General features: G+C 39.4%; 2 protein-coding genes across 3 annotated transcripts; one reads left to right on the top strand and one right to left on the bottom strand.

Moving 5' to 3' along the window:
• Positions 1–840: 840 nt before the first annotated feature.
• On the top strand, positions 841–3565 carry LOC117832822. 2 transcript variants are annotated; one of them, XM_034712107.1, is made up of 5 exons: positions 841–904; positions 1089–1273; positions 1351–1518; positions 2262–2457; positions 3390–3565. In XM_034712107.1, exons 2-5 carry the CDS (start codon positions 1124–1126, stop codon positions 3500–3502), a joined length of 627 nt encoding a protein of 208 aa, XP_034567998.1. In that variant the 5' UTR covers positions 841–904; positions 1089–1123; the 3' UTR covers positions 3503–3565. The 2 variants fall into 2 exon arrangements, with proteins under 2 accessions (XP_034567998.1, XP_034567997.1); XM_034712106.1 differs by having other exon boundaries at positions 841–943.
• A 323-nt stretch (positions 3566–3888) lies between these two features.
• Positions 3889–15427, bottom strand: arl6ip1 (ADP-ribosylation factor-like 6 interacting protein 1). The gene is made up of 6 exons (XM_034711327.1): positions 15240–15427; positions 13155–13288; positions 12497–12616; positions 10809–10926; positions 10288–10372; positions 3889–4938 (listed from the first exon to the last, which is right to left on the bottom strand). Exons 1-6 carry the CDS (start codon positions 15273–15275, stop codon positions 4820–4822), a joined length of 612 nt encoding a protein of 203 aa, XP_034567218.1. The 5' UTR covers positions 15276–15427; the 3' UTR covers positions 3889–4819.
• Between the last annotated feature and the right edge of the window lie 208 nt (positions 15428–15635).

Raw genomic sequence — 15635 nt, 5'->3', positions numbered from 1 at the left:
GATAATAATAATGAGATTAATAATATAATAATAACAATAATAATTATATTGCTTATAAAAATACCAATAATAATAATAGTAATAATAGTAATAGTTGTAATGATAATCATTTTTGATAGTTTTTATTTGAAAAAAAAACCATTATAGACAATACAAAATTCTAATCATAATCATAATAACATTAATAAATTGTTTCCTCACTAAAAAGAACGTAAGGGAAGAAGTCAAACTTATTATCCACCCCTTCTCCATTATTAATTAATCAATAACAGCAATAACAAAAGAATGTAATTCTTATTATTCACCACAGTCTATGATCCAGATAGTAGCCGTATCAGAGTGCTTCAGATTCGTTTTAAGTGATTAAAATTCAACTTTGCAGGCATCAAAGTGAGGTTATTGATGGGGGAAAGTAATATCATGAGGCAGGAGAGAAAATTTGTAAGGAGCTTGTTTTTAAATGCTTTCAGCCAAGATGCCAGAGTTTAAAACTTAGGTCAGTTTCCTTAACTGTAACATGCATATAGAAAACCCAACTTCACAGATAGTTAAAGTTGAATCACATAGTCTGAAAAGAATACCTGCAGAGGGTTTTTTCCCATCCTTTTTAAGAGTAGTAAAGTTGCATTAGTATTGTTTGAGAGAAAAAGGAGATGTTGAAATGTTTTATTATTGGTGGCAGAAGAAGAAGAAGGATTTAGGCCACATTGAAAGAAGAAACAACAGTAGCTTACAATTTATCAGAAGTAAAAAACAGTTACAGTTATAATGTATAAAAGAATACTTCAAAAGTAAACTTTGAAACATTAATCATGTTTTTCTTTGTAATTTACAATGCAGTGCTCTTTGTTTGTCGTCACCATGACTGCAAGGTTTCACACAAGCAGCCTGATTTTTGCGTGATGTGAGTAACAACAGAGCAGACAGTGAAGAAATCTCTGAGGTATTAATTTCATTTCTACTTTGATAACTCTTTTAGGATTTATTTCCAGAGATTGCATTTTGACTTTTATGTTTCACTTGGAGGAAACTTTGAGAACTCGTCTATGTGTACCTGTGTTAACATGTTTGCTGTTGATTTACTGCAGACCTTCCAGAGAAGCAAACCTAAACAGCTGCTGACATGAACATCATGATGGAAGGTGACTTAAAGTTTGCCCGTCATGTTCAGCAGCATCACAGTGGAGCAAAGAAACCCAGACTGAGGCATCTGCATGAGAGCACCATTAACTTTGGTGATGCTGCAAGCAGCTACACCACCACGCAGCACCAGGTCAGCACACCGCCTTACTGATCTTTGAGTCACCTTTAAGACAGGTTTCTTAATCAGGCTGTGTTTTCATGTTTCAGAGTTATTGTGGGAGATCAGTGGATGGACGTCCTCTGACTTTCCATCTGAGAGATCCTAGCTTCCCCTCACAGCATCACACCCGGCTGGACCTCAGCATCAGCTCACAGCCACAGTGTCGGCTGCAGACGCACACTCAGGAGGTGCATGGGCTGAAACACATCCCTGCGGTAGGCTTACAACCTCAGGGACACGGCTCTGTCACTACATGCATCCCTTAGTGCAGTTTATCAGTTTAAGACAGATAAGGTGTTTTTATTTTATGTCTGTTTGTCTCTTAGATGAAAGCCTCTGTAGGAGGAGAGTATGAAGAACATCTGGAATATGAAGAATGATGCAAAGGCTGTTTTTGTTTTTCAACAAGAAGCTCTATCTGGTGCTTTGGCATAGGGATTACAAGTCTAACATTGCAACCATGTGTTATAATCAGAATCAGAATCAGAATCAGAAATACTTAAAAAAAAAAAAAAATGATGATCAACAAAATAAAATAAATTAAATTAGATTTAAATAAAATAAAATAAATCAAAATAAAATAAAATAATGTAAAGTAATATATAAATAAAATAAAGATTAATAAAATGAGGATCAATAAAATAAAATAAAATAAAATAAAATAAAGTAAAATAATGTAAAATAAATTAAATTAAAATAAAATAAAGTTAACTACAGTTAAGTAAAATAAAATAAAATAAAATAAAATAAAATAAAATTAATTAAATTAAATTAAAAATGAAATGAAATGTTTAGCCTTGTATCATTCTTTTATATAATGTGAATAAACATCTTAGTTTTATGAACCTTAAATCTCCGGTCCTGCTTTATCACATTTCCTCCTCTTAGTAATGAAGACCTCCTGAATTATAAAACCACACCTGTAACTTTCTGTTCCTGTTCTTCCATCTTCCTTCAGAGGACCAACCACATGGCGATAAACTGGGCTCGACAATGCAGCGGAGAGGCGGTCAGAGAGATCACCAACCCACAGCAGGGTCAATGTGAATACCAGAGCACTTACAGAACAGAGCACACACTCCCAGAGACGGACAGTTCATCACACCAGGCCAGTGGCACACCAACGCAGTGGCACCAACACAATATACTGACAGGTAGATTCTTGTTAGCTTCATTCAGCAGGATGGTCTTCATGTGGTCACTGTTAGCTGAAGTGTGTTTGATAGGAGGGAATACACAGCTGTGGTAATGTGACTAAATGCATGCCTGAAAGGGGAAACAAATCAAGAACATGATCATGTGTGAAACTTTAACTTCCACACTTTTCAGTTGCATAAAGACAGATTGGTAAGTGTGATCGTTTACAAGTCTTTACAGGAAGTGTTTCTTGGTGTCATGTTTGTCAGAATCAGAATCAGAAATACTTTATTTATCCCAGAAATTCGGTCATTACAGAGCTCTTATAAACAGTATGTAAGAAAGTCAAAGTATTCATAGAAGGGATAAAATAAGATATAAATAGAAATATAGTATAATTAAATAAAGATCAATAAAATAGAATAAAACCAAATCAAATCAAATCCAGATCATTAAAATTGAATAAAATAAATTAAGATAAAATAATAAAGTATGAGCATTTACTGCCCCCTTGTGGCCACTTTGAAGAAATGCAGTTTGTTCCAGTCCTTTGGTGTACACTAAAAACTCACTACAAAGAAATAGAAGAAATTAATTACTGAAATTATTGAGCAAAAATAACCATGCTTTTATGTCTTGATTACATTTTCAAGCATGAAGTACAATTTGTTCTCTGAAGAGTTTTGGGAATATGACGCTGAATCTTCATGAATTATTTTTCCATTTTTAGTAAATTAATGTGTGCTGGTGTAGCTTTCTTCATCCTTTCATTTGATCCATAAATATTGAAGCAATTTTCCTTAGTGGTACTAAATCACAACTCAACACTGCAATTAAAGGCTGCTTTAGTATCACATGGTGTTTGGCATCCTCTCCCTCTGCTACTATAGGACTGTATACTCTGTAATGTTCAGTTTGTGGTCAATACTGACCACAAAGCTGTGTGCAGGTGAAGTGAGGCAGCCAGCTGGTCCAAGGAAATCCTGCAGACGCTCCAGAGACAAGCAGCTTTGGGCAGAGAGGCGCTGGGAGACAGACTTCTCTGCACTCAGACTCTACTGACACACGAGTACGATGACGGCACAACACCGCACCATTAAATGTATTAAACTGCCACTGCGGTGATTCATGTGGTTTGATCATGGGCACTTTAAGAGGGAGTTCAGAGTTAATGCTTGCTGCATGCTGAGTCAGGCTGCAGCATTGATTGTACAGTTGAGTAGCAGGTTATCAGACCACTTCAATCTGGGAGGAAACCACATGGAGCTGTGTGAGATTAGCAAAGGGTCTTAATCTTAATACAGGACTAACAGGCGGATTGTACCTCTCCACTAAAGATGAAAGAGCAGATAAATATACATCTGAAAATACTTTGTAACATTTTAAGATGTTTTCTGGTAACTAAAAGGACAGGATCATTACGCAGTTATTCCCAGAGCACTCTGACGTTTCTTTCAAATCAAACTTTATTTGTTTTCATAAAGATCTCCAACACAGACAAATCATGAAATGAGTTAAAAGACAGTGATCAGACCAGAAGAGTAGAGACTTGAGAGGAAGGATCACAGATAAATATCAAGAAGAGAGTAAAGGATGACCGACAGGGACAGAGAGAGGGGTAGGCCTATTTACAGAGAGCGCCCACTTAAGTAACACACTGTGGGGCTTTAGATAAGAGCTAATAGACCACAGAGTCCAGCTAGCAGCGGTACAGCAGTCGGCTTGTATTTGAACAGTTTCACTCCTGGAGGGCTCTGCTTTAATTCCAGTTTTGTTTTTAAGCGCTAATTTTTAAATAACAAAGCAGAACGAAAAAAAAGAAAAAAAAAAAAAAAAGATAAAACATACTTGACCTGTTCTTAAGGTGACGGAATACACGGTGAGGAGTCCGAGAGGTTAAAATGATGCAGTAATGCTACAAGAACTGCTCAGTAGTCACTTTGTCTAAGGAGAGTGAATGGTTTAAAAGCATTACTGACATCTTAAAACGAAGCGCACTTCAACTAAGAAACAAAAAGGGAAGTTTAACTTTGTGTTCCATCAGCGTGTGTGTGTGTGTGAACGTGTGACGCTGATAACCTTCATGTGGCGGCTTCATGCACGGCCTTTGAATTCATAAAGAGAACAAAACAAAAAAACAAGTGGGTGATGAGGTCTAAATGTCAAAGGGTGGGAGGAAGAAATGAAACTTATCCAATGTGTGAAGAACAAAAAAAAAAGAAAAAAAAAAAAGTGTCTTCCTCTGTGGCAAAGACCAAAGAACCAGGAGGCCTTTTTTCAACTTTCAGCTCTCCTCTCTTCCCCAAATTACTTCCTTCCACCTTCTGTTTCTTGTCGTCGTTTATCTTTCAAGAGTTTCCTTCGGTTTCGCACGTCCGTCTACTCGTTCTTCTTCTCCTTCTGTTTGAGCAGTTTGTTGATCTCCCTCTTGGCCATGCCGGCGTATTTGGTGATGATGCCGTGTTGGTTGAGGCCGGGCAGCAGCAACAGGAAGCTCACTGCAGAACAAAGAGGGGAAGGTGTTAAGCTTGGAAGGACAGTCTAGATCAGGCATGTCCAAAGTACGGCCCGGGGGCCAACTGCGGCCCGAGGTCCATTTATTTATGGCCCCAAGCTTCAATCTTAAATTGTGTTATTTATAGCACATAACTTAATCACCTTCTGAATCATCTGTACATTTGTAGTTTCTTTCAAGCGCACAAACAAACTAAAGTCAATCCAGAAACATCTCAAAAAGATTCATATGGACTTCCTGTCTAAAGCCAAAGCTCTGTGAATTCTTCAAGATGGCAATAAAGAAGAAACACAAGAACTCTAAAAGCTGACAGGTTCTTAAATGAATGTTTTCATCATGATGTGAAAATGTTCTTGATGAACACTAAAAGTTCAGAAGACACAAAAGAGGAAACAAGACAAGATCAAAATTATGAAATTGTGCAGAAAAGGCAAAATTAGGTGAATAAAAAATGTTCAGAACTCAGGAAAATAATTATTTGTTAGAAAATATTGTCTGCTGGTCAGAACAGTCTTAAAAACAACATGAAAAAGAAGTGTGATGAAATCCAGATCGTGATCCTGCCATAGGAAAATAATGACAATATTTTTTCCCACATTGCCCCAATGAAAAACATTTTCCCCTAATCTTTACATGGTACTTCCTAGTTACTGATTTATTGAGAAAACATTTTTAAATAATTGTTATTAAATATTTCATATATAACTTTTATGATTCCCAGGTCTCAGTAGGATCCACTGGCCCTGAGGTATTCTGACAACATCAAATGTGGCCCTCTTTGAAAAAAGCTTGGACACCCCTGGTCTAAACCCAAGACTACTGGGTTTAGATGTGCACTTTTCCCTCTGAGCTTCACAGAACCTCCAGCTTTAAAGAGCACTATTCACCTTATTTTTAAATGCAGAAGTAAAGCTATTCTGTACTTCCGTTTTTTTGTGTCGGACATCCGGTTAAACTATTCATCATTAGCCACGGTTACATGATGTTTTTTAATTCAGAATTAATTATTCAGAATTAAATCATTCAGATTTAAAGTTTTCTCCTTCGTGTTTACATGGAAATAGTAATTCCGAATTGAGGTTTACATTGAAAACGCGTTTAATGGTCTTTATTCCTCTTAAGGTCTGGGGGTTGGGAAGGGTTCTGATTGGACAGGGGCGGGCGTGACGTATTTATGTTTAGCGGAAGAAAACAGACTCCAGTTCCTGCTTCTTTCATTTTCAGTTACAACATGGAAGACCACACAAGACGACCACTTTCACTTTGATTTTGATTCTAGTTTTGAATAAGCAGCTGGACACAAACACACTGCTTCACTTTCATCAGCTGAGGAGGAGAAGAGAGATAGAGGACCGGAGAAGGGAGGCGGAAGACCTGACTTTGGCAAATCAAAGCCGGTTAGTGCAACGGCTGCTCTACCTCAGCCTGGAATATGTGCCCGCCCGCCAGCGTGGAATATGTGCGTCATCCAGCAGGACAAGGGAACGAGCATGCTCAGAATGATTTAAAATCAGAATAAACCAGACACTTTGGATTTAAGTTTAATTCAGAATGGTCATTTTCATTCTGAATTAGGTGTTTACAAGGTCATTTTTAACCTTTTTAAGAGGATTTAATTTTTATTCTGAATTAGAGAGGAATTAAAAGTCTCATGTAAAACGTAGCCATTGAGTCGCTTTTTGTACCAGCTATTATGACAACCCCTGACGGCACACACTCCGTTTTCCGCAAAGACATAACTGTGGAGAGATTTCCTGCTCTATGAACTTTGAATGAGTGAAGTTACCGGCATTGGCCTTGACTTTGACTGGAGCAATGTTTGGAAGATGGTAAAACAGTCTTCCAGGAATCCCAACCATCAATTAATACACTTTAACTTCATACACAGGACTTATATGACCCCTTGTAGACTCTTCAGCATGAAACTGAAGCCCGACCCAAATTGCACATTGTGTCCATTAGGTGTAACTGGTACTTTTTACCATATGATTTGAGAATGCCCTGGTGTGGCCACTTTTTGGAAAATGTCTAAGGTAAATTTGTCCCTGTTGTTACATGTGTTTATCCCGTTGTCTCCTTCCGTCTTGATTTTAAATGACTTTAATCAGCTGCAGCTTCATGGAGCTCAGAAGCGTGTGTTTTTAAGCTGGCTTGACGGCTGCTAAGAAGTTGGTTGCCACTAGATGGAAACACCCCTTACTGCTTACTCGTTAACAATGGTTAATAGCGTTTGTTGACATTGTGTATTTGGAACTGTCTACAGCTCGCATCCATGGAGCCAAAGAGGACATAACTCAGCTATGGTGTGCTACAGTGGACGATCTTAAGAACTTGTTGAACTGAGCAATCCCCCTCACACAATTTCTCTTACATACACACACACACCTACATCGACATACCTTCACCACATTACCACAACATATGAGCTTTTTTCCTTCTTCTGGACCTGTTTTGTTTTGTTATTTTTGTTTTGAGTTTTTTTTATTCTGTTTGTTCCTTGTTAATCTATGTTTGTATGTAACAGCAGAAATTACAATAAAAATTTGATCACAAAAAAAAACAACCAAAAAGCATTTAGCATTGACCGGAAGTAAGAAACTGGAAGTATGTCCCAAAATATCCATTGATTGCCTGTGTTTGTTAAACCGCTGAAAATAAAGCTGAATACAAAAAGGCTTTATGGATTATGTTTCACCAAGATCACACATCTCTACTTCACATACGTCTCCACCCCTTAGTTTATCTTTTGCTACTTTAAGAGACCTCAGTGTGTTAGGCAATAGAAGCTCAGGACATGAAGTGCTCGACAGATTATTATGAAAGCTCTTCTGTTAGCAAGAGGAAAAAGAAAGTTACATCATAAACAAACCCCCCTGATTTCTTATCATAAAAGATGTTTCACATTCCAGCAGCTCTGAGGAAGAGGAAGGAGTCAACTTTTCCTCAGAGCTGACTTTCACCCTGCCTGAAGAATACTCCTTCCAGAGGTGATCTGTAACAATCAAAGCTTTCAGCAAATAAACTCTAGACGTCCTGGTTCTCCTGACCTCACATGGCCTCCTCCCTGTGCAGCCAGTGTGTGGACACAGAGCATACTTTCATATAGAAGGTATTACCAGGATTGTGGGATCAAGCTTTTAAAATGAAGGAGTGTGTGAACCTCGAGAGAAGCTTCATCTGAGGTTAAAACAAAAGAACACTTTGTGTCTGAGAGTCATGCGCCCTCTGAGGTCATCTCTATTTTATGGTTTTCTGAACGCATCACGTATCTCAGCTTATATAATGTGCAATGATGGGCTCTCACACAGCTGGGAAACCTGCTGATTCACCAACTGTTACTCTGCCTGAGGCTCCTCTGAGCAGCTTTAAGCTGACACCAGCGTTTGTCTTCTGCTCACATCAGAATCCACCGAGCAGCTGAGAGCGGCGTCACGGCTACTTCCTCTTCTGTCAAGATAGAGTTAAACTTTCTACCTCTCCAATAACGAGGAGAATATATATGAGCTGATTTAATACTCGTGTTCCTGTAACTCCCTCAGGGATTCAGTATTGATCTGCATTACTGCTGCACGTCTGAGTCACACTGCCAGGAAGCCTGGTAATAACGGGAGAGCTCATGTGATCGGTGAGGCTGCAGAGTTACGACAGGCGGGAATTACATTACTTGACAACCAGCACACACACACTCATGACACGCTGCTACATCTGCAACCTCTGACACAGAAACATATCACTTCCTGTTTCTGCTGTCATGTGTGAAAACAGATCTATAGTTCACTCTGCAGCCAAACAAACAGTCAGTGATGCAGCTGAAAAACAGGATCCTGATCAAACATGTATCAAAAGGATTTGATAACATGTTTAATGTTACACTGAGGGTGTGTTATATCTCGTTTGAAACATGGGAACCGTTTTAGGAGGGATGGGCATTTCAAGACAGAATACTATTCGATAATCGGCATCTATTCGACAATGATTCAAGTTAGCATTCTTCTTCTCCTGTTACTTATCGCAGTTAAAAAGCAGCTTTAAGACGCTCTATAGCCACCGTCTGGCAGGAATACTGTATTCAAAATTGTACTTTTAACCCTCCTGGGTCCATGTACGAACTGTACGAACTGGTGTGTCAAAATGAGGTATGCAGCTTCAATAAGTCATCGTTCCAACTTCAGTGTAAAGTCCGGACTTTGAGGGATACAATAAATCATTAGTTGTGCTGATAGACAACATAATCACAGAGTTATGCAGGTCTTCTTTTGTCACGTTTGGTGCGCGCTTTGTACAGTAAGCAGGCTCCAGCCATGGAGAACACCAGGGGCCTCATGTACAAAGACTTGCATGGATCTCCTACTTAAACATGGCGTACGCTCAAATCCAGAAAATGTCATACGCATAAAAATATCCAGATGTATGAATCTGTGCGCCAAGGATCAACAGCTGTAGAAACGTGCGTACGCTAGCCATGAAGTTGGCGTGAGGCACATTTCCACGGTCATATCACTCTTGATGCATCTGAACTTTGCCGTGTGAAAAAGAGCGTACACCACGTTTTAGGCCCCAGGAGTCCAGTTAGAGACACTTTCTCCTTATAGTCCTAAAGATCTTTTCATTTTGCACCAACACATAAAAATGATGCAAAAAAAAAAAACAGGGATTTGGGAAAAATGGACTGATATTAAGAATGAAGATCTCCACCTGAAGAATTGCCTGCATTTAATGTCAATATCTTTGGTGTTTACTAAACTTGAACATATTTTTCATAAATGTACAAGTTATATTTGCATACCATGTTTTAAAATGATTCATAAAACACGTTTGTGGTTTTCACAGTTAAAAATTGAACTTTTTCCTATTCAGATTTTGTGTGATTTTAGGTGTAGTGTTTTAATACTTTGTCAAAATGAAAAGATAACTGCATAGTCACAGTTGTGGGGTTGTGCTGAAAAAATGACACCAAACAAGGCAAGGTAAACTGTTCTTAAAGGGTTAAATATAAGGTGAAATCAAAATGAGTCAAAAACGGCCAACTTCACCCCATAGGGTTAAAATGAGTTAGATTTTTACAAAGTGAACAAATATTCAAAAATCATTTCCCATCCCTACTTTTTCTCATTTCTTAAATATGTCACAATTTATACACTTACAATTCCTAAATGACCACAAGAGCCCAAAAAGAGAAGGAAAACATGCATCTGTGATAGTTTCAGCAAACACTACATCCAGTTACTTCATGGAGTTTATATCGTCTTAAAAGGAAATCTACAAATGACAGAGTGATTTTGCAAAAAGAGGAATTTGTTTCTCAAACATGACTCTGCTGAAAAGTACTCACCGATCAAGTAAGTGAGGAACAAGTTGTGCACCTGCTGTCCAATCCAAGCCACCGCCAGCAAGCTACTGATCACTGAGGCAAAGTACTGTGAAGAGGAGGGAGGTCACATTACATTTAACCCACAGCGAATCAGACTCACAGACTGGAGCCTGAGAATCATTAAATGACATTACAGTGAATCATTTCCTCAGATGAGCATAACTCAATATATTAATGTCAGGAGAACATGCAGGGATCTGAAGGAACAAATGGAGCCTTCATTGCGTTGAAGTGAGTGTCTGTAACGGCGTTAAGGCCTGCTGTGAAAAACCAGGTTATCACGGCATGTAACCTACTTCCAGGGCTGCTAAGTGGAGCAGTAAAGCCAAATCAGCTGAGGGTATTTTTATCCGGAGCGCTGAGAAAACTCCCCATTGTAATAAACAGACAGGAGCGCTCCATGTACAGCTCTGCAGACAGCACCACGGATTCTTGACTCACGTTAAAGCTTCACGGATTAAGCTCTGTGTGTTTTCTTTTACCATTTTTGGCTTCTCCTCCTTCAGGGCGCAGAGACGCTTCCACCAGCCCACCATGCGGCGCTGGGTCTTCACCAGGTTACCGCAGATCTCGTGGAACCGCTGCTGCTGCTCGGTGGTCCTGGAGACGAGGAGAGGGTCAGGATTAAAAAAAATGTGAAAGTAACTTAACTGTAACCTAGCAGGAGAGGTTTCTGTGCAGCGAACAGAAAGGTCAAAGGAAGTTATTTTATTTATCAACCACACTTCAGGAAGAGGAAGAGGATGGTGCTCTGTGGTTTGACACATCAGATACAAATCTTTAGAAACTCCACACAGCAGAGTTTCATTTGGTTGCAGGTTTGAGTGAGTTAATACATTTTTTAAGGTTAATTTGGATCCATTAGAATACATGAAACACCTGATTACACAAAAAGGTGTTAGTTCTGAGGGACAATTAAGATACAAGACCAGCCGGGGCGGGAGAAGTTGACTGGAAGAGAGCAGCTGGGTGAAGTGGCCTTCATTTCTGCTTAGCCATCCTTTCCTATTTCTGTCTTTGTCAGGGGGCCCAAACAGCAACCGTGACCAGACTCTGATGGCTCCTTTTAACCCGCGTTCACAGACACGTTCCTGCTGCGTGCTCAGTGAGTGAGCCGCCTTGAGCCACGCTGCATTCAATCACAGAGTCTTAAACAGCCGCTGCACCTTCCTGGCCTGAAAATGAAACGCTGATGCAGTGCATGAATAGGTTAACACCAGCGCTGCTAAACGCTGACAAAGACTGCTGCTTTTAACCTGCTCACACCACTGAATGCAAAGTGTGAAAACTTCAACTCGAGCTGCTGCTGCTCTGTGCTGAACAGACCCAGCATGTTACTCTATCCTATCCAGGGTGTCTGATTATCCCTGCCACATACACACAGCTCAATGTCAAAGCTGTGATGTAGCAGGATGTGTTAGACTTGTTTCAGGTCACAACATTCATTCAGTCATGTATATTGAAAGAAAAAGCAAGGAGAAGTCACTATCACCGCTCCCTCTCTCTCATTCTCCTCTATCCCTCTTTCCAGACCCAACTCTGTCAAGGCAGATGGCTGTCTAACATGAGTCTGGTCCTGCTCAAGGCTTCTGCCTTTCCTTGCCGCTGTAACTAGCTAAATAATGCGAGGTGCAATGCTCATGGTGGACTAAGACTGAGTCTTATCCCGTCTTGGTGTTTGATCTCTGATCTCCTATGTTTGTAAAAGCATCTTGAGATAACGTTTGTTGTGATTTGGTGCTATACAAATAAAGATTGATGATGATGAGAAGTCTACAGTGGAGTAAAACACTTCTCTTTACCCTGAAGTTACTGGAATAACTCAGATCACAGAAGGAACAAAGAAAGTCTGAGGTTTTGTTTCCGATTCAATGTCACCGTTTCCATCTTTTCACACCAGATGCACCACATAACTCAAAAAGGGGACTAAGCAGGTTCATCGTCAGACTCCGTAAGAGGAAAACAAGTTATTAGTCCAAAGGCCTGATTTAGAATCATGTTGACATCTGAAAGCTGGATGAGAATATCTATTTTTAGATTGCATGACTTGAAGAACTCCTTATATAAAACATCATGGCGGCTTAACTGAAGGATATTTCATATGCAGGAAGTAAACATGCTTAAATGTTCCACTGGAAAACCAATTTATCCCCCCTCCTCAGTCGCTCACCACTTGTTGGAGCCAAACACTCGGGGTGCCAGAGTGGGCACAAGATAGTCCGCGAGGCAGAGCAGCATGACAGTGCAGGACAGCCCGGTCAGCACTGATGGGTCCAAGTAGTAAATCAACCTGAGGGGGGAGGGAGACAGTCGGCCGGTCAGGGTTAGAAACCATTTCTATATTTAGAGCTCACAATGCAGCTTTAAAACATTTTGTGTGATCTATAAGAAGTGAGTTCCCCCTTCAGTGAGAGATCCCTGCACATGCACACTGGAGCTGCCTCTGCAAAGACAATACTGACTGCCCAAACAGAGAGTGACTGTGAACCAGAGATTAAGAGGGAGGGTGTGAACACTTAGGGATATAAAAAAGGAATGCATTGTGTTGTGTTAGTCGAGGGTTGTTGCAATTAACTTAATTTCACAAAATGTTATCTAGTATAACAATAAAATAAGTCTCCTCCAGGCTCAGTGTTGCAATTTGTAGAATAACTTAACATATCTGTCCCAGACAGTTTGCTCAAACATAACGCAGCTCAGGTCAGCGTAGATACTTTATCTTGTTACAGATATCTCTCACTGCAGGGAAGGAAGGAAATGTGTGCTATGCCAGCTATGTGCCCCATCTGTGTGCAGGCCTGTGATGCAGCTAAGTCGTATATACTAACAGGAAGAACACGGTGGTTGCACCCATGAGGGCTCCGGGGAACCAAGGCTTCTCCCAGCGCACGACGCGGTCTCCAGCCAGGATCACTTCACCCCAGCCCTGCAGCTGCTCCTCCAGCTGGGCCGTTTCCTGAGCCTGGAGACAGAATGTAACATCACTTTAAAAAAAAAAAGATGCATTCAATGACATCTGATCAACATGAGGGAAGCACAGATTGAGAAAATCAGGGTCTATATTGCAGCTATTGTTAAAAATGACTTTGGCAATACGTGAGGTTTATTTTTCTTTAATAAAAACTTTAGAAATCACTGTTGAAGTGTAAGTTATGAAGACCTGAATGACTTTAAGTGAGCACAAATATTAGTACAAGTTTCCAGCACGTTTCATCGCACATCTCTTTACATCTGTGTTGTCATGTTGTCTGTGCAGGGAGATATCACACATGTATTACTGATAACCGGTTACACCCCCCCACTCTGCCAACCCGACTACAACCCTCTCGCCCTCTTCCTGATCTCTGGGGACTTCAACCATGCATTTATTTTCTACATAAATAATTTTGTCTTCTGTACACACTGTTTAAATCGTTATTTTCATTGTATTTATATCTTATTAAATTACTTCTTCTATTAATAATATTTGATATTCTTACTTAGTGTATAGGAGCAACTTTAATAAATGTATTTCCCCCGGGATAAGTATTTCTGATTAGGATATTTATTAAATATGACCTCTTCAAAATAGTTTTTAGCTGCAAATAATCACAAAATCAGTAAGATCATATTTTTGGTTCTTGCACGGTGTAAGAAAACCCTGTTTTGAAAGGTTAAATATTGTTGGGATAATTCAATTAAATGCACACATTTACAGAATAACAGTCAAAACTATTAAAAAGATGAATAACTAATAACTGGGCATATTACATTATATTATATGATTATCTTTGCTATATTACATTATCATTAATTACAACTTATGGTCATATTATATACCCATATTTATTTATTATGTTGCTTAATCTGTCATTACCAACAATAATCACACCATGTCAACCTTCACTACTGAAACATCTTTAATACTGCCTGTAATTACTGCCATTTAATCCATTTGTAACAATTGTATGTGTATATCTAAATTGTATTCCATCTTTATTTATCCATTTTTGTTCTTAATAATTGGAACTTTTTTCTTGATTGTACTTATGCCTGGGTTGCTGCAACAACTTAATTTCTCCCCAGGGATCAATAAAGTAATATCTTATCTTATCTACAAACATTAATGAGGCTTTTATTCAGTAAGATAAAACATGGGGGCTCATTAGCTGTCATCACTGACCTAATGAGACAAAGGATAAGTTAACATTTAAACTTCATTTTTAACATTTTGGTAACCTGAGCACACTGTAGGAGTGGATCCCTCTTTACTTTGTAAGAGGAGACATGCAACCTGAGCACTGTGAACACACGCTTCCCCAAAAAGTGTCATTCGTCATATTACAATACATAATTTAGAAATGCTGTGGACGTGGTTAGGTGGTATGAATGCTATCTGAACACGTGTTATTGAGCTTTTAAAGCAGGAGATATTCTGGCCTAAAGACGAGGGTGCGACGTCTTCTGCGATAACGGAACCTTCCTTCCGCTGCACAGTCTCTGAACTCAGGCTAAATATGAGACATTAGCAAGGCTTTGAACACATTCCCTCAGATATCATCGTGAGAAATGTCCCAACCTGGTTCCATCCTGTAAGAATCATCTACATGAATCAGATGACATGTCAGATTCAGTGCGTGCTGGCAAGGTTACAAACACAGACGCTGCTAAAAGCTAACACGATATCAGATTAGCAAGCTAGCAGGCTAACTAGCAGCTAGCAGACGTTAGCTGCTGCGGGTTTCACGAACAGACGTTTAAAGCTAATTCTCTCTTTAATTGAACAAAGAAAACACTAACTGGAAAAATGCTCAAACAAAAGACAATCCTCCACAGCGTGAAGATGAACAAAGACAGTTTATGCTAATGTTTCTGTCACACTCGCAGCAGAATTCCAATCCATAAGCTAGCAGGTTAAAAAGCTGAATACTCACGAGCATGTTCGCACTCTTGTTGTCTCCGTCTGCCATGGTTCCTGAAGCAGGTAAAGGTGAGTCTATTGTTTGATTTGAAGGGTTTGATAGTAAAAGGAGCCTCACGGTAGCTGCTGCTGCTGCTGCTGCTCACACGCCTCTTCTGCTGGTTTCGGCGTCACTAACCGTTGGAATCTAACAGGACGTCTTTATCTCAAAATTTGCGTCAAAAACAGCGAAGTGCATTCTGGGTAATGTAGTTTTTAATGTTAAATACGAGGGGTCGTTTTTAGCTTATTAGAGACATTTTGCCCAACTTTTTAAATTATATATCACCGCGTTACATATAAAAACTGGAACAAATGCAGCACAAAAACCCAGTTTAAAGGCGTGCCATGTAGGACGCTCAATAAAGTT

This window comes from Notolabrus celidotus, chromosome 20 (genome assembly GCF_009762535.1).
Source record: "Notolabrus celidotus isolate fNotCel1 chromosome 20, fNotCel1.pri, whole genome shotgun sequence".
NCBI classification, from domain to species: Eukaryota; Metazoa; Chordata; class Actinopteri; order Labriformes; family Labridae; genus Notolabrus; species Notolabrus celidotus.
Note: the sequence above shows the minus strand (reverse complement) of the source record. Positions and strands in the feature narration are given on the sequence as shown.